At 39.9% G+C, this 19,001-nt stretch overlaps 1 protein-coding gene across 1 annotated transcript in view; it reads right to left on the minus strand.

Annotated features, from left to right (window-relative positions):
- The window catches only part of frya (furry homolog a (Drosophila)), a 39,968-nt gene continuing 20,967 nt past the window's right edge, over window positions 1–19,001 (minus strand). The window contains exons 30-63 of the mRNA XM_020613151.1: window positions 18,578–18,688; window positions 17,996–18,140; window positions 17,518–17,633; window positions 17,266–17,437; window positions 16,646–16,902; window positions 16,406–16,552; window positions 16,139–16,307; window positions 15,795–15,885; window positions 15,628–15,710; window positions 14,971–15,121; window positions 14,552–14,655; window positions 14,020–14,205; window positions 12,977–13,175; window positions 12,333–12,454; window positions 12,039–12,226; window positions 11,780–11,874; window positions 11,103–11,683; window positions 10,058–10,155; window positions 9,807–9,977; window positions 9,539–9,679; window positions 8,790–8,969; window positions 8,029–8,193; window positions 7,491–7,565; window positions 7,199–7,369; window positions 5,638–5,832; window positions 5,008–5,148; window positions 4,013–4,176; window positions 3,715–3,922; window positions 3,262–3,411; window positions 3,065–3,163; window positions 2,883–2,966; window positions 1,735–1,845; window positions 1,423–1,628; window positions 1–1,333 (exon numbers count right to left, since the gene is read on the minus strand). Of these exons, the coding sequence (XP_020468807.1) occupies window positions 1,075–1,333; window positions 1,423–1,628; window positions 1,735–1,845; window positions 2,883–2,966; window positions 3,065–3,163; window positions 3,262–3,411; window positions 3,715–3,922; window positions 4,013–4,176; window positions 5,008–5,148; window positions 5,638–5,832; window positions 7,199–7,369; window positions 7,491–7,565; window positions 8,029–8,193; window positions 8,790–8,969; window positions 9,539–9,679; window positions 9,807–9,977; window positions 10,058–10,155; window positions 11,103–11,683; window positions 11,780–11,874; window positions 12,039–12,226; window positions 12,333–12,454; window positions 12,977–13,175; window positions 14,020–14,205; window positions 14,552–14,655; window positions 14,971–15,121; window positions 15,628–15,710; window positions 15,795–15,885; window positions 16,139–16,307; window positions 16,406–16,552; window positions 16,646–16,902; window positions 17,266–17,437; window positions 17,518–17,633; window positions 17,996–18,140; window positions 18,578–18,688 (5,535 nt within the window). The 3' untranslated portion in view covers window positions 1–1,074. The remainder of the gene's footprint in view (window positions 1,334–1,422; window positions 1,629–1,734; window positions 1,846–2,882; window positions 2,967–3,064; window positions 3,164–3,261; window positions 3,412–3,714; window positions 3,923–4,012; window positions 4,177–5,007; window positions 5,149–5,637; window positions 5,833–7,198; window positions 7,370–7,490; window positions 7,566–8,028; window positions 8,194–8,789; window positions 8,970–9,538; window positions 9,680–9,806; window positions 9,978–10,057; window positions 10,156–11,102; window positions 11,684–11,779; window positions 11,875–12,038; window positions 12,227–12,332; window positions 12,455–12,976; window positions 13,176–14,019; window positions 14,206–14,551; window positions 14,656–14,970; window positions 15,122–15,627; window positions 15,711–15,794; window positions 15,886–16,138; window positions 16,308–16,405; window positions 16,553–16,645; window positions 16,903–17,265; window positions 17,438–17,517; window positions 17,634–17,995; window positions 18,141–18,577; window positions 18,689–19,001) is intronic.

The following is a 19,001-nucleotide window of genomic DNA, read 5'->3' on the forward strand; positions in this document are numbered from 1 at the left end:
TCATAGTTAACACTTTATTGTTACAGGTACAGTACATTGCAAAGGCAGCAGTATTTACAAGGCCAAAGGCTACACCTACAGTTTGTTGCGAAGCTTGATAAATATATTGCTGTCTCTTCCACTCTACTTGCAACTCAAATTGTAAGTTCATAAAAAATACAATATTATGAGTCTGAGCAAAGCTCCCATTGTACTATGTACAATTCAATTAAAATAGTTTGTGTTTGTTCATAAATATAACGACTAGACCTTATAGTACATAGAATTTGCATCCTTGGCAGATTTAAAAGATGAGATAAAATAAGTTTTCTGTAAATCCTCTCTGACAAAAGCATGTTTTCTTGTGCAAATAATATAAATAATTTATCTACTGTAAATGCTAAAAGCTGCACAATTAAAAGTTACAGTAAGTTGTTTTAAGTAACAGATAACCTACACAGCAGCATGTAGGTTTGGGAGATATTACAGTAGATTTGCAGCATGTTAAAGTAGTTTATTGTGTACAACTTGCGTAAATCACTATCCATAATCTCTTCTATGATAGTCATCAGGTTTAAATTCACACACTCAAGCACCCACAGACAAAAACACATAAGGCCCACTACTTTGAACAAAAAAAGAAACTTCCCTTTTTTCTTATTGATAATGTTCATGTTTTCCAATGCTATGATAGTTAAATACATTCTTTTAAGTTACAATAAAGGTCTTTCAAGGATTGCACATTTTCCCTTGACAATTAAAATAATATAACTGAAAGAGAATCAGTTAGCTTTGGTATGCCATTTATCAAAAGTGAAAGCTGTTGACCTCGGTAGCAAATGCTTGCTTTGCTTTATGACAGTTTCTATTATTAGTGCAATAAAAGCCTACATTTCTTTACAACAGAAAATTCGCTCATTTATCAGACAGCACTGCTGCATGTCTGAAGATGTAACTTTTTGACATTTTGGTGTACTCAAAAAAAGAGTGCTTGTTGACCACTGAGTTGATAGCAGCAACCCGAGACAGGACCAGAGGCTAGGCATGGCACAGAGTGCTGTGCAGGTACAGGTGTCACACACTGCCAGACCGCTATCAAAGAGTTGAACCTGAAACTCTAGAGTCTGGGAGAAAGGCTGTGATAGCTTGGTAGCCCTGGGCTCGTCGAATCATGTCTCGCATCTCTCCATTAAGCTCCATCAACTTGGAAGAGATTTCTGTCAGGTCCTGCTTTGAGCCAACCAGAGCAAAGGTTCCTGTTTGACCCAAAGACTGATGTCTGAAGTAGATATTCAGTAAGGTCTGGATCTCATCCTCAGACTGGCTGCCAAAGATGTCATTCGGCCACACTGCTCTGAAATAAAAATGACATAATATTAATTTGACCAAGGGCATTTTTGACATAAAAATCTCCAAGGTAAACAAGCATTTTGCTTTTCTTACCTGCACTCACGAATATAGCGGATGGCTAGTGGAAACTCTTTGTTCTTCAGACCCTCCAGGATGGCCTGCACAGCAGCCTCAGAAGAGGTCAAGGTGGGCTCAGAGCAGCAGCTCTCACAGGCAGCAGTCTGATCATCTGTCACTGAGGCTGCTGCTACCCTCAGGTTGCACTTTAACTCATTTAGCTCTCTGGACATATTAGTCAGCTAAAGGTTGAGAGGGATTATTATTATTATTAAACAGTGATATAGATTAGACAGTGGGTGTCATGCTTCCAAAAAGGGAAGACAAGCAAATGCATAATATACCTACCTCAGGAATGAAGCTTATTGCATGAACCTGTTCAATAAGTTTACAGTAGGACTGAAAAAGCAGCAGCAGCTGAAAGTGGAGTTTGTAGAGTCTCTGACAGAGCTCCAGTTGCTGAAGGTAGGAGAAAAGTGGGTATTAGCAAACAGGAATTTAAATTGGCTAGGTTTCTTTTTTTAACGTATTATTTAATACTTTATTGGGCATAGTCTGAGCTCCTCATTTGGTTGTTAATAAACTCTCATATAGTAAAACTACTGTGGAATTATTTGTACATACTGTAGATGCCAAATCTGCTGCACCTAGACAAAATACTTCTGAACAATCAATTTGCAGAAAACAAGTTTTCCTTAAATAGGAAATATCTAAAAATATTATTTAAAACAACAAAAAGAAAGCCTTATCCAATTTACTACAAAGCAAACATGTTACAGGACAGAAAAGGAGTACAGAAAACAGAATCAAAAGAAGGGCATGCAATTTCCCATTATTTCCAGTTAAAAGTGGGTGAAAAACATTAGCACAGATCCTTTTACTGTCATGCACAGAAGACAAAAAGTGATGGTTGATGTATGTGTAAATAAAAACTGCAAGGAGGGATGATAGTCACCATAAATTCATTAAGAAGCAAAGTGAAACAAGCCAAGCAAATTAACAGTTCTAACTGTTAATTAGCACAAAAGCACTCACTTTCCATTTTGCTGTTTTCATTCCTCAATTATAAAGTGAGTGAATTGTTTACTGCTAGATTAAATGCAAATGAAGAGAAATGCTCTCATGCCCAGCAGAGCTGAAAAAGATCACAGCGCACATTGGATATGAAATAATCAATGTGACATGCGGCAACTCAGAGTTGTAAGAAACTTCACATTTATATAGTGAGAAAATTAGAGGCAACACTCACAGAGCTACAGTATCACACAGTAATCGCAATGCAGAAAGTACAGTATGAAAGGTCAGTTCAAATGGAATACTTAGTATTTTTAGTAATTTTTGTAAATGGCCATTATAACAAAATCAGTAACATTTTTGTTTGGTAGGACACTGTCTGCCACATAAAATACTAAACCAGTGTTTTACATAAACTTTGAATTGATATGATAGCATTTCCGAGTTATTACTTAAATTCCGTGACAAAAATAAGGTGTTACCTCTTCGTCATGCTCTGCTGGTTGACATGTTACCACTGTGGACCCAGCACTCCTGGGAAAGGTGGCCTTATACTTGCTCAACCACTGTGGGAAACAGAGACAACTTAATTACAAAATAAACAGCTCACTGACAACACACAAGTACCATTTTGAACAGAATGCACAATATTTAATCTCCTTACAGAGAGAACTGCCTCCTTTCTGTTGTTGTAAGTATCAAGATACTCTTGAAGTTCCAGTACGCTGAATTTCATTTTTTCCAAGAGTCCATAAGACAAAATCTGTTGAAATAGAGTTTTGTTATTGAATTTATTCAACTACTACTAGCATGCCATACTGTTTAAAAGTATTAGAAAATGGATAATGTCATGTTACTCACTGTGTCTGCATCAATAAATAGTGTTGGGCATTCTGAACAGGATGTCAGCATCTGGGAAGACCTCATAAACTGGGATCCTAATCCCTTCAATCTGTCATTGAGGTAACTCACAGCATCATAAGTCAAGGAACAAAATTTGGTCTGCATGCTCTGCAAAGCAAGAAGAACAGGTTGGCTATGATACTGTCAAAGTAGCTCCTACATCATTTAATAGACTTACATTCAGACATCATTTCTTTTTTTTTTCTTCTTTTTTTTTAAGAATTTTCTGAAATTCTAATGATTTTCAAGACAAAATCATCTACAGGATGCACTCTGTAGTTAATCAGAGCTCTTCTGAAAGGGAGCCTCTTTCTCTAAAGTTCAAGCAGCCAGATAACTAATCCTGTTACCTTTCCAATTTAATTATTCAGTTTGACTAGGCAGACTTAATGAAATTTAGGAGTAGAATACCTGAAACAATGAAGAAAACACATGGAACGTGTAGACTGCACAGGATCCATCCGTGTCAGACACAAGCTGGTTGATGTGACTTCGCCAAGCCTCCTCAACATCATCATATATTGCTGGTTGGAAAGCTGCGAGGATGGCAGAGAAGAAGGGCGATGGCGGTGGGGAAGAATGGGATTCCAGCATGTCGTCTTTCTCCTCTTCAGTGAGGCTGAGTAAACACAAAGTCATCTTATTACATATAATATGCTAATAATTTTTATTTGTTTATTCCTTATAGAGAAAAGTTGTAAGCATGCACCTGGGCAAGCAGCTGTCAAGGGCCAGTTCTTCTTTATATTCCTGATGAATCATGTCCATTGTCAACGTGTCACCGCAGTGAAATTCAAGGGGCAATTCGATGATGGTGAGAGAGACGTCATTCTCATGGACACTGGTATATTCATCTTCTTGTGACACCTCATGCTGAAAGAAGGCAAGAGGGACAAATGCTTTTTTAAATGTTGGGCAAAAATTACTTGAGTTATGAACAAATTCTGAGGCAACATGCAGTAAATATTATTAATAACTGTTTTTCCTATGTTATGCTTAATAAAGATAATTTTGTGGGTAAAATGGATACACTAACCTTGCAATGGGACCCTATGGTCACTCCTTGTGGTGTTCTCTTTTATTTGGTGAACTTTAGTGTGCATAAATTGTGCCAATTCATGTGTTTCAAAATAATTGGGCCAGCTCTGTGGCCCTGCACACTCATGTTTTGGGACAGGCAATGTGTAAACCCTTCTTGAAATCCCACATGCCAAAAGTTTTTAGTTGTTGCTTAGAGCCACCCACACAGAAGCAATGGGTATACACATTGCCTTAACCAGACAGACACAGGAAGAGAGAGGCTGTTTTTTTTATTGCTGACTATAAGCCCTATCACCCACTGACAGTCTCTGGCAACATAAAGTAGAAACTAGCCCATAGCCCAAAGCGTTATGGATTGCCTACTTGCAGGATTTAGGTAATTTTACCTTTAGCATACCACTACTGAAATTAATTATTAATTACTAAAATATCAAGAAAAAATGGCTCATGCTCCATGTAGAAATGTAGAAATGTAGAAAAGTCACAGCACCAAGTCACTTAACATAAACTCAACCCAAAGCACATATAACATCCATGGCATTGACAAGAAAAGATGCAACAGGACAACTCCTATTTGGCAAAATTAGTGAAGAACTCTAGTATGGAATTGCGATAGGAGTTAGTAGTTTCCAGAATCTCAGACACTCTGAAGCCCTTATTCACCCGCTGTTTCGAGTCCTCTGGCACTTGGACCTCGAAACGAGGATTTTTGGTGTTCAGAGAAGTTGAATCAGTTGAAGTTGTATCAAAAACAGAAGGAGAGTCCATGTTACTGATTTCTGATGTAGGAGAGAGGTTGACAGTCTGAAAAGAGACAAGTCAAACTTGTTGAGGTCTTTTCTAAAACATACATGTGCCATTTTCCATAAAAGTAAAAGCTTTTTTTAGAGACACTGAAAAATAACAGCTAGATTGAAAACGGTAACTGCAAAATCCACACATTCCTAAGCACTGATAGTGGTAAACTCCCTCTAAACTCTCTTGCTCCTGACAGCTGTGTGGACACATGGGCTTTCCATAAAAATTTGATCCTGAGGTTAACAAAAGCCATGAGGTCATTAAAATCAAAAGGCCTTATCCCCATGTATTGTATGTAGGGATCCAAGATGTAAAGAGTTTGTCCTTTAAATGTCCTTAGTAGATTACATCTCCACATTAGATCTGAAGAGTTTGATAAAATTATGATTTAAATTAATATTTATATGGGTATTCTTTTAATGCTACTGGGCTTCAGCAGCTGAGTGTCCTTTCATTATGACTTTTAGTTATTGGCATACAATCAGTTAAACTTACAAGCTGTGAGCGGGATAGTAACTGGCTGGCAGTAAGAGAATCCTCCTCAGACGAGTCGTCTGAGTCTTCATGGGGGATCTTGCTGAGGATGAGCATGCTGCTGGACAGCTGACTCTCCTGTTGCAGGTCATTTCGGTCAAGACTATCCATGGAGCGTCTACGCACACCCCAATTGAAGTTGTCTGTAGTCTCTCCCTGCAATAGAAAATGACCTTAAGTTACCTAGTAACCAAGAAGTAAAGCACAGTCTCTTCTCTAACACAAATACATGCACACACACATACTGCATACACCCATTCACACAACCATGCAGGGCAGTCTCCAGGAGTTTTTCCCCTCAAGCTAAGAATGGAAGGAACACTGGTGCTTGACATGGACTATACTCAATCTTCTACAAAAAAGTCACAGTGCTGCTGAAACTGGCAGAGAACATTCTGTTACAGGTTTTAATCCCCTGAGGTTTTGTTTAAAAGTGCAGAGTGATGCTACTACTGGACATGACTCTGGAGATGTCAGCCAACTTCACATTCCACCAAAGCTCCACATAAACCAATCAAATGAGGGAGACTTCCTGTAGTGAGTAGTGTGATACCTACCACTGATGGAAAGCAAGAGCTTAGTCTCTGGCTTATGAACTTATTTTTAAAGTAAAAAAATACTACATATGAGATCAAAAATAAAGTTTTGAATGCAGTCAGAAATTTTTCAAAAAAAAAAAATTCAAATTACAGATGCTAAATGTGTTTTGGGGAAAACTGAAGACAGACAACTAGTATCATAATGTGCAACTATGCTGGAAATTAACACTTGTGAAAATCAAACCACTCATCTTTTGGTTAAGTACCAAACACATGCATAGAAAGCATTTACATTTTTGTCAAAGGAGAGTTGCATGTAAAATGTCAATGCTTGCTTTTGCTCGATTTCCAGATAAATGAATATATAATGTTGAAACCACCTGAAGATACAACTATACATCAGCTAATAAATCAGTGATCTTGGTTAAAATCACTTCATATTGACATGTTTTTCACTGGTGACTATTAGACTGAAACTAGTACAACACTGTTAGTTCTATGTGGTGTCTACAACATCAGCAATATACTAAACATACTGTGTTTCCAATACTTACAGTCAGCATCTCTTATACTACATGAACAATGCAGAATCTGTTTTGTAAAATTACATGGCATGCACACACATTTGCTACTTTTTGCCATCAGTGTGGCAATCCACTAAATTAGCTGGGCAACCAGACACTCATTTAAGAACAAGGTAAAAATGTAACATGACTAAATGACATACCTGTAGCTCCTAGATAGAACAGACAGAAAAAAACAGAGAAAAGAAACCCTATTACACCAAGCAGGAAGACCTGAGCCAGCACAGTATATGAGGGCTGTTTAGACTGGCATCTTCACATTAATCTCGACCATGTTTTTCTCACTGATCTTACATTACAAGTCTGCGTTGTTGTCCATCAAATGTAAGAGGAAGTAAGACAGAGGATTAATATTTTTCTTACCCACTGTTTTAAACCTTTTGAGGTCACCAGCCTCACCTCTCCATCTTCAAGCTCCACATCCAAGAAATCAAAGTCTCTAAAGACTCTGAACTGCTGCTCTGAGGTGGTATCATCCGCGATGTCTGGTTCCCGAGTCCCATCATCAGAGGACACCAGGCTGGGCTGGTGCTCCACAAGGTCCAGCTCCCCACAACTGGAGAAGATTACCTATACAGAGAAACAATTCGACTAAAATGAAAATGTGGAAAAAATGCAAATTAATTTTTTATGCATAATAAAAACTGGTCAGTTGAAATTAAGAGCACTCCTGAAATTAACTGTATCTTACTGAGGGATTTTTTGTGAGCCCCACTTCTTGTCCACACAAAGACAAAACATTCACCAGTTTCTCCTGTGTTCTTTTCTGCAGAGGGCAAGAGAAAGACAGGTCACAATTCAGTTTCACTTGAACCACATCACAGTTTTATGTGCAGTTTAGTGCAGTCCGAATCTGGATACAATATTTGGATATCGATGTCCAATCCACACATCTTTCATCATCTCCAGATGTGGTTTGGCTGATTTGATCTGCACTCTACATGCATTTACATCTGGCATTAACACGTCTTCCTCCTTATCCAGACAATATATTCAGATGCAGATCACATTTTAATGCTAGGTCTACAGGGGGTAACAAGGTGGTAATTAGGTTTCAAATGCAGTTTCTGATGCGCTTTGAATCGATACAGATGTATTATTAGCCACTCCATATTGCCACACATTTGATGTTTTCATGAACAAATCATAACTACTGTATTTCACACTTTCATCTCTCTCCTTTAAAATTATGAGCACAGTTATAAGTGAGAATGAAAAGAAGTTCTCACCTGTGAAGACTGAGGCCTCTTCCAGCTGACTGGCACCAGGACGTTATTGGAAGTGGATCCAGAAGAGGTAGATGAGGTGCTCAGTGTCAGTGCTCTGGTCCTGCTCTTCACATCTTGGCCTGCAGAGCGCTGCAAGCCATCGTAACGGCGGCCAATCACCGGTGTCTATGAACATGGACACAAATAAATGGACATGTGCAGATAGAAACCTTGGTGAATCAGGGAAAGCATGAAGAACAGAAAGTCCCTCCCTGTGAAAAGGAAAACATTTCCTCTTCTTTATTCTAAAAATATCTGGATATATTATGAAATATCAGTGGTTGGTTCAGTGTGTCTCAAGTTTAAATACACATGCTGCTGGTAGTCTTCACAGAGTCACATACAAAGGACAGCAGCAAAGGGCTGACATCATTTCCTGCCATTCATGAACTACACAAATAGCTCCCTGTTCAGTTCCCACACATACACCACTCTGTCTGTATCTCTGACATCACTTTCCAGCTCTGCACTGCTTGGCTAATTGTGTTTACCTTTCAAGCTTTCAAACTAATCTCACAGGGACTGGTCAAAAAGAAATGTCATCATTAAGGAAGGGGAAGAAATGTTTCCTTTCCAAAAACTCAACAAGCACCACGCCCTGGAAAATACAGGGGGAAAAATACAGGGGGAAACTCACAAGTATTAAGCTCTCCTAATGCTACAGGGAGCTTAAAACCAAGAACTTGCTTGAAAGAAAGAGAGTCAGAAAAGAACTCTCTAACCTCAGATATGTCAAAGTGGAAATCCAGAGTTTTCCCAGGCAATGCCTTGGAGGAGCAATTCCAGACACGGCTGATGTCTTCATAGGAGAGATCACTTTGTGTGGATGAAGGCTGCACCAAACTGGCTGATCGAGAAACCACCAGCTTCAGGATATTGAGTGCTTCTCTCCAATGGATAGTCTATACAGTACACATACCAATTCACCCGCACACACACAGACATAAAAACAACACAACCATGTGTTCAGCAAGAAGCAATCACAAGTGTCTTATGTGGGTTTTAATATGCGTTCTATTTTTGGAGGCAGAGATGTCCTGGCATATACCTTACAGTAGGAAGATAAGGAAAAATAGATTCAGTCTAAGAATAAGCAGAGGTCTGGCCTGAGGCAGAAAGGCAGAATGTTTATAGTTTGGGTGTGTCAATAAATTTACTGCGCTGACACAACATAGCCTTTTTCCTTTTCCCATGAAAACTTACAAAAAAACAGGGAACACATAAGTCTTATTCACAGCCTGATGCCTAAAAATATCCACTGATCACATTAGATCTAACTAGACCTAATCCAAATCATGACCTACACACATATACCACTGGGAAAGTTACCACAGAAATATCCTAAGAATATAAACAGCCATGAAGTAAAAATGAAAATTAGGAAAGACATACAGCCATCATATATTTAAATGCAACTATATGCAGTACGACATATATTTACTGTCGGGGTTTATGTTTCATTTTAGCTCACCTGGACAAATTTCTCAATCGTCTTAAGCACCTCCATGTTGAAAGGTTTGGCTTGAATTCCACTCAGGTCCATGTGATACAGGAGGCTGTAGATGATTTGTAAAAGAGTCTGCTGCATACTGGGGAGACCTTTCTCCAGCAGCTGTTATAACAGAATTAAATGATACTTAATTTATTCAGCACCTTTCTAGAAGCTGTAATGTAATAATTACTGTACATCCCTTTAACTGCTGCTTAGCAAGTATATGATCTGACACTGTGGCACAAACCTCTGCCATGTAAATGACCAGGTTGAGGGTAATATTGGAGAAAGCTTCGTGAAGATATCGACACACCACACTGACCCAAGAGAAGCAGTCTCGTGTGTAGGAGTGTGTTTTATAAACAGTCATGACATGAGCAAGGTTAGAGAGCTTGGCGTGCTTCTCCTCAAGGCAAACCTACACACAAAAATGCATTAGCCTTAAAATATGATTATTTCTGATTGAAAATGAGGACAGAAATGTTAATAGAGCCAAACCTGGGCTATCCTGTCAGCAGCAGCTTTACAGAATGGTGTGGGGTGATCAAAGTTCTGCACAAGATGTGGGAGCAGGCAGAGAACATTCAAGGGAAAACCTATTGGATGAAAAAGAGAAATTATCTCAATATTTTAGATAAAAATATTCACTTTGAGAAAACTTTCTGGAAAAAGTTCAGTGGCATATACTAAAAAGAGTATATGAATACAACTTGAAAAAAAGGTTTTTCTTTGTTTTGCTTTTTTTTAAGTGGCTTAGCATGGAGTTTTCTGAAATGTAACACTAATGGCACATCTAAGGGGAAAGGACAAAAATCACACCAGCACCCGGACAATCAGCACATGACCCCTCTGCTATACTCTTGAAGTGCGCAGATGACATGGCGGTCATCGATCTCATCTGAGACAGTGACGAGCTGACCTACAGAGGATGAACTTCCTGCATAAGCTCAGGAAGTTCAACCTGCCCCAGGAGCTGCTGATACCGTTCTACAGAGGAATCATTGAGTCTCGGCACTTCCACCTCTGTCTGGTTTGTTTCAGCAACCAAATAGGACAGGAACAGACTCCAGTCAGGACTGCTGAAAAAACCACTGGTGCCAGCCTGCCCTCCATGGAGGACCTGTACACCTCATGGATCAAAAGGATGGCAGAGAAGATTTCTGCAGACCCCTCACACCCTGGAGATGAACTGGCTGAACTCCTCCCCTCTGGACGGCACTTCCCCTGGGCCATTACTCTGATGAACAATTAACCCTTACTGTATAACTGTAAACTCCATCTAAACTGTGTGTATATATATATTTCTATATTTATAAGTACTTTTCCTAATGCATATTCCTTTTTCTTGTTTGCACATTCTTTTCTTTTTCTCTCAGTCTTATCTTGTTTACTTGTCTATTTGTTGCCTTATGGAAGAACACTGTATATGCACACTGAAAGCCAGTGTATTCAGCAAAGCTGATTCTAATTCTAAAATCTGAGCACACCAACATTCATATTATCAGTCTTCAACATCCAACGTCAAGTTATCCCTATAGGGTACCTATGACTTGTGACGTGTCCACTACAGGCACTTGTGATACAGGTGTGAGTTGGCAGAAGAGTTGGAGCGTGAGGTCAGTGGTGGACACGGAGGTGAATCCTTTCAGCAGCAGTTGCTGCAGCCCAGTGAAGCCACTCCAATTCAACTGACTTTGCAGTTTTTCCAGCTTCTCCCTGTTCTCCTGTTTGTCTAGTGGCATGTAGTGCAGCAGCTTATTCAACAGTCTCAATGACATCTGATACTCAAACTCAACGTCTGACTCCATCAGTGACACTGCCACCCAGAACACGGTGGCCAACAGGTTGTTGGGATGGTTGATGTTGGTTGGGTCAGTGATGCTGTCTTTGGACATGGATGAGCTGCAGGTCTTGGCTGACAAAAGCTGCTGTTCACAGGCTTGGATACGGTTCATTGTAACACTGTGAGGTGGATCAGACCACCTGTCTGCCTCTCCAAGCTTTTTTGGAACAGAAGAGCTCCTCTGATGTGTGCTCTTCTCATTTCTTAGAAGACTGAGCTGCCCTGTGCTCTTCCTGTTGGACAGCAGCTTGAGAGGGGTCAGGAAATCTGGAGATGAGGCTCTGAAATTAAATAATTGAACAATTAAAGTTACTATATATTGTTGTAACAAGAAAATACCTTCTTTAAACATAAAGACATGTAGAGATGACACAGACCTTGTCAAAATAGCTGTGAGATCATGGCTCTTGAGACCTTCAGCCAAGTTATCCACCACAGATTCCAGTGTAAGTAATACTTCCATCACATAGCCCTGCAAGACAAAAAACTCCTACTATACTCTAAATTGTATGGGCATTTCACAGTGATAAAGGTGCAAAGAAGAAAGTCCTTCCTGGGTTATCCCTAAATACTGTTTTCATATCCACACATTTCACACACACACACACACACACACACACACACACACAACATTACCTGCACGTCTTCTCCATTTTCACCGATAACCTCCACCAGCCTTGAAAGCAGTCTGGACACAGCGTGGGCGGAGATGGACTGGCGGAGGGCTCGAAACACCTGGAAGGAACGGCTGGCATAGTGACGTGACGAACTACACAAGGCGGTTTGTAGTGCCACGTCACTGAGCTGCTGCTCGAGGTAGAAATCTAACAAATACACAGAGAGAAGTACACATTTTAAAATGAAAATTATTAGGTGGTAAAGACAGGGTTCTGGAGTATAATTAAATAATAATTACTGTTAAGGGTTTACCTGATTTGGACTCTTTGAACACGGATATTACATGTTGCAGGAAGTTCGTCAGCTGCCCAGTGCTTTTTGAAATTTGGTTCTTTGGTGAAATGTCTTCATAGCACCACAGTGGTCCACGTGCTCTATAAAATATCAGCCTCCAAATCACTAAGAGCACACACTATATTGCCTATGTGGAGGCCTGCTATGGTAGAATCAGAAGCTTATACAGAACAACCTGACATTGTATTCTTCTGCTTAGCCTGTTAAATATTGTCTGTACTAAAACTGTACTGAAGAAATCAAATCTAAAACATCTAAACATTTCAAGTGGGTTTGCAATTGTAATTGCAATTGCCCAGTGACTACAATTAATTCAAGTAAATGCCAGCTGTATTTTTTTAAAACATCAAATCTAATCTTCTCCTATAAAATCTATTGCACTACACATACAGCACCACCAGGTGGTAATATACATCAAGAAATATGATCAAGTATATCAGAATATCAGAAGGCTATTTCTCACTGCACCTGTAAAACTTTTTTTTCCATATAACATATTTTTTTTGTGTGTAAAATACTGTCAGCAACCCTTCACGGACTGTAAGTAAAACTACATTGTTGGAAATGAGTCTAATAGGCAAATGACATATTGACATCAGTACCTTGTGGTTAAAAACTCAATGAGCTTGTTAGTCTTCTGGCCCATTTTATTGGTGGCCACCAGCTCCTCCACTTCCTGTGAGATCTCAAGCAGGTTGTTGCTGCTACCTCCCAGGCTCAGACTGGATGATGTAGAAGAAGAACTCAGACCAGAATCTGGCACAGGGGATGACTGACATTCCCGCAGCAATTCAAAACCTCCTGACCACAACAGAGAAGCAGGTGTGTGATTAGAAATGTGCTACGAAGGTTCAGTTGGAGGTTTGGTTTCTTTTTCATAAAACTACAACATTCAGGTAGAGATGACAGGTTAATATAAGAATAGAACATGTAGGAAGCAGCATGACCTGTGTTTTCACATGTGGAATTTTATTCCAATTCACCTTGTCTATTGACAGTGTTTATTTAATATGGTGGAGCTGTCAAGTCTAAGTTGCTGCACACACTGATCTCATTGTGGTTGACTTATAAACAAATTCTTTCTGAACAATATTATATGACAAATATAAATGTAATAGATATGGGAATGTGGAATACATTACAAAGATTGAGAAGAAGAACTGATGTTTTCTTTGGACCTCCACAGCAGTGTTATCATTGTGTGGTATTAATGTAAAAATCACAATTTTGAGCACATAAGCACTATTCTGGACATTTCACAATGTGTAGACATTTTCAAAATAAATTATTGGGAGTAAGAGGGGGGAGCCAAACTGGTCTATCTGAACCTGACCAGATGTCCCCAATTTGGGTAAGAGGATAAAAATAGCAGGGTGGAATGCTTTAATCAAGACCTTAGATATCCTCTGTGCTCAGTATTGCTTTTGGCATCAAGTCCAAGTATTTTCCCCAGATAAGAAACTTATCTATTCTCTGAAAGGAATGTTAGCCATTCCTTCCTGATGTTCAGAGCAAGGTGACAAATGCCAAGCTGCTCTGAAAACTGAACCCACCCAGCCACCCTCAGCCTTTTAGTAAAGTGTGAATATGTTTGTAGTTGAGAAAATTCATACAGGTGAGTATTATTAAAAGCCTAGATTTTTACCTGAAGACAAATACTCTGACTGAAGACCTGGCTTGCAGGTGAGTGTCTTTGTGCTGTTCATCTCATGTGTTTGCAGTAAGACTGAGGCAATAGCTTGGAAGTTACTGTTACAGGACAATGAGATGAGCAGGTGAAGAAGGAGACATTTGCTGTGCTCAGACACCTCTGGGCGATAGTGATCCATACCTGAACAAAGGAACCGACCAGTTAGTCTGTTTCATCACACGGTGAATCTAAGCAAACAACACCTTATCTAAAGCTAGGTCCCTTCTCATGGTTTCATCTTGACCTCAGAATCTATAATGAATAAATGATTTCTACCAGAGGGGCAACTTTAACATGACATTTTCAAGTCTGCGTACTCAAATCAAATTGATATTGGACTCAAAACACTCAATTATTATTTCAAAATCTGTCCCAAACCATGGCCCTTAAGTGTTATCTTATATTACTTGTACATCAAATATGCACATATCATGTAATTATAGAAATAATAATTAATAATATATAAATTGGTTGGCAGTAAACTCACCCAAAAACAGGGCATGAAGCAGTAAAGGCAGGTGCACAGCCCAGTCCTCTCTCACACTGTGGTCCACCACCAACTCTGACATGAAGATAACTGCTATATTACACCTAAAACAAACAGAAACGCATAATATAAAGCATGTCGGTTAAATGTAACACACTTTTAAGACAGATTTCAATCAAATTTAATCAAAAAAACCCACAACCTTGTAGTGCATAGCATCCAAATGAAAAAGCTAAGCAATGCTAATTTTATCAGCAAACTGTGGCAGGTCTTCAGAGGTCAAAGATCATTTTCATTGCTGAACTCAAAATAAACGGCCCTAAACATTCTTTATGACTAGCAGTGGTTTTGTTTAAAACTAGATTCCGAATCATAAACAAAATGAGCACATTTTGCATTAATGCCTGCAGCAGTCTAACCTGTGTAATGGTCCTCTAGGAGTGATGGTCTCTGGCAAAAAGTCCACTAGTGGAGCCCAGCACCCTCCATTCAGAGGCATGGGAAGAGGATGGGGCTGGTTGGTCTCAATAACAACCGTCAGCCAATCAGCATAGAGGAGCAGAGGTTCATCTAAATGGTTACAGAATATTATAATGTTTACATTTATCCCACCTCACACATATAGCAAACCCCAATCAAATTACTGGAGTTTGTGGATCCTTCATAGCTGGACATGGGCGACATGTTATGTTGGTACATGGCACAGATGGGAAATGCATTTAAATAACTTACAATATTACACCATAGAGGAGTGTAGCTGTCAAAAGGGCATGCCAGGATTCCTTTCATTGTTAGGTTATTCTTAGCCACATTTAATGTGTGGGATGAACTGAGCCCAAGAGGGTGTAACAAACCTGTTTCTGGAATATTGGCTGCAGTGCAGACACCCTGGGTTTGACTACTTTTGTGACAGTACCAGTTCCCACAGACTCCTTTTAAAAGCCCCAGACAACTCTGCACTGCTCGTGCGTTATCAGTGACACCATTTACAACCAACCCAGCTTGTGTATTCCACTCTCAACAGACCATGACAGGCACATTTTTTCATAGGATGTGTCTTACAGAAAAACACTCACTCTTATCAACATCGTAGGATCCTCCTGAGCTGTTACTGTAATGGGATTCTAGGCGGTTGTGTGCTCGCATTATGTGGCAAAGCCTGAGGTCAGAAAAAAAGTCACTGTGATGGATCTTGCTAATGCGGTAATTAATCAAAGTTTTAAGATCTCACTGTCTAATGTACCTCTCCTGATTCTCTTTCACAGTCTTGGTATCATCTGTGTCAGGAAAGCTCTCCTGGCCAGCCACAACAGTACTGTTACTCGATGTGGTGCCTAAAAATCAACCAAAAAAGAGCTGAAGTATTTTCAAGGAAAGGCAACTGAAAATAGTCTTTAACATCAAAACTGCTTCACATTCACTACAGAAATCTGTCCAAACCAAACAAGGTTTTCTGTGTGTTGGCCAATTAGTGGTTTCTCTGGAGCATTTGGGTTTGTCTAGTTGGCTGCCTTTTCAGATAAAAAAAAAAACCCATATTAATTGTTAATTCTGTTCAGTGAGACACACGGTAGATAAAAGATGTACCTGAAGCTGCTGTGAAGGCCTTGCTTGTGGCAGTGAAGCGATAGAAAGGAGGGCTATCACAGTGCTGCACAACAGGGTTGACTGGATCCGTTTGTTGTAACTCAAATATCAACTCCTCCATGGTTTGTATGGTGCTATTCCGGCACAGATAGATCACCACCTTCTTGATCTAACAAAATGGATCACAGAATATCTGTGAGAAAATGGAAAAAAGCTACAAGGCTACATAACATTTTCTAGCAAACCTAAATGATATATGTATCTTACATATGACAGAAGGCTGGTGTCACTGCTGACACCACATAAGCTGATGAGAAACTGCAACATGGTTCTCAGATTGCTGGTCCACTTCTCATTGCTGACCAAAGCATTCCACGCATTTTCCATCTCTGGCCCAGGCAGGTCGTCTCCATACTGACCAGGAGAGTTAAAAAGGCATCATGTAAATTATCTTGACCTTAGAGCACCAATGCCTTATTTCATTACATTCCCCTCATGTGACTTTACCTTGGCTGTCATGAACATGAGGTTATTGAGAACCATGGATGTGGCTTGTAAGGACCCCCAGCCACTGCCTTTCAGATGGTGTGATGAACTGGCGCTGGTCGTCCGACTTGAAGCATCATAATCTGGGGTACACGGTGTGAAGACTGGGAGCAGCAGGCCACTATCCACCAGCTCGATGTTACCAAGCCAGGGCAAGAGGTAGGTTAGCATGATCTGCCTCCCACTGGGATGAGTGGTAGGGAACCTCTGGCTAACCTCTGGAACAAGCAGAAGAAACATACTAACATAAGAATAATGTCACTGCGGTGTTTCTTTTGCACATTATACTCAGTTTCACCATAATTGCCGGTTTAATCCCAATCCACATATGAACTCAATTTAAAATAGGAGTCCCTAAATCAAGTTAAGCTCTCTGTGTTGCTGTGGTCAGTGGGAGTGTCCATAGATACAGTAAGTGTCTCAGTAGTGGGAGAGGAAATCTTCTCTGAAAGATGAGTGAGCAGTACTTAGTGGGAAACCAAGAGAAGATGACAAGCCTGTGAGAGTAGTACAGCGGGCTATAATACGATGGTTAACCCTATTGTCACCACACACAGCACACATGCAACAGAAACAGCTACCTGAAAACAGAGGAAGTGTGAGCTCAGGATACATCCTGGCCAGCTGGCTAGAGAGCTGAGGCAGGGAGACACTGTACAGAGGTGGCAGTGGACAATGAGTGCCGTAGAGGACGCTGTTTGACCTCTGCCCTGCAATCCTCTTAGAGCATACAAACAACCTAGCTTCAAGAATCTGTTCAAAGAAAGGGGAAATATGTCACTTAAGCTGTAACCACTTAACCCTATTCATAAAACCGTGGTTATGTTTCTCACCTGCATTAGCTGCATTGAGATTTCATAGATATCTCTGCTGGTGTCTGATGCCTTGAAGAGCACCAGGTTCAGCGGCGTTATGATATCACTTGGGCAGTTTTTGCTAAGAAAGATTGCTAATAAAGAAAGAGAAAAACAAAAAGCTATGAAATAATGTTAAATTATTAATACACTGAGGCGGTGTTCCACTTGATGCTGGGATTAATGCTTCTGATGTAAAGTAGCAGGAGAAGGGCCAACTTCAGATAAATAGTGAAGATTAGCTGAGTTAAAGATTTGATGCCTAAGATAATTTGCCTGTGGTTTTCCTCAATTAGAAATTGGGATGATTCATTAACTGCATCTTAAAAAAGTGACACACAAATGAGCGTAAAATGGCACAACACAAACTCCACAAAAAGAAATGACAGAGGAGAACATAACGATATGTACAGACAGATGACCCTGAGAGATTGTGAGACTTAGTACCTGCTGCCACAGACTGCAGCAATGGCTTTGAAGCAGCCTGAGGCGAGCTCGTAGGAGCCTGTGTAACAGCGATCCACAGCCCAGTTGAATAGATTAACCTGGTCAGGATTGAGCTCCAGGAGCAGGATGACAACCTCACAGCCAAGATGATGGACCTGAGGCAGGAGCAGAAACCAAGACACACTCTCTTGAATTTCACTTCATTATTTAAAAGGATATGCAGTTTTCCTGATTTTACATTAAAGATTATCTGATTATTGTCTGTGTTTACTGTCATTCAAATAAATTACATTTTCTTGGCTACCTGTCCAGTTAATGTTCATGAAGCTATGCAAAGATATTATGAGGCCTCACAGTCTATTTTGCCAAGTAAGAATGTGTTAAATAAACATGCAACTGTTTTATCTTCTATTACAGGAAACTGGAATAATATCAGACAAATATATTTTGAAACACAAATCTGCTTCATCACTTGTCAATACAACATAATGGCATTCAGTTTGCAGGGTCTAGAGCAGCAAGCTATCAGAGGGTCTTTCTGGGTCAATTCTTTGCTTAAATACACCACATTGGTAAAGTATTGGCCACATACCCGTGGATCCTGGCAGGCTAGTATATTATCAAGCCACTTATAGAGGTATCCATCTGGAGAGAGGCCAACACTATCAAACACAGGCCCACAGCACAGCACAGCGGACATGGCCTAGAAGAACAAACATCGGTCAAGACAACTCAGATGTTAAAGGTTTTAACATCCAAGACAAACTTATTTGCAGCTCTGCTGTTTCTCTTACAATGCCACTGCTCCATCCCCAGAGGACTTGTCAAATCATTGCAAAATAATAACACATATACCAGTGTAGCAATTTAAGATAACAACTGGCAAACATAGTGAATTCTGTCTAAGTTTTCAACTGTGATCCTGTTTTCCAGCTGCCTACATCTGTTGTTTTCTAAGTCCTAAATATAGCAGCGGGACAAGAGATAAAGTTTGAATGCTGATGATCCCAGGATTT

The sequence above is a fragment of the Monopterus albus genome, unplaced genomic scaffold, assembly GCF_001952655.1.
Source record: "Monopterus albus unplaced genomic scaffold, M_albus_1.0 scaffold130.1, whole genome shotgun sequence".
Classification (NCBI taxonomy): domain Eukaryota; kingdom Metazoa; phylum Chordata; class Actinopteri; order Synbranchiformes; family Synbranchidae; genus Monopterus; species Monopterus albus.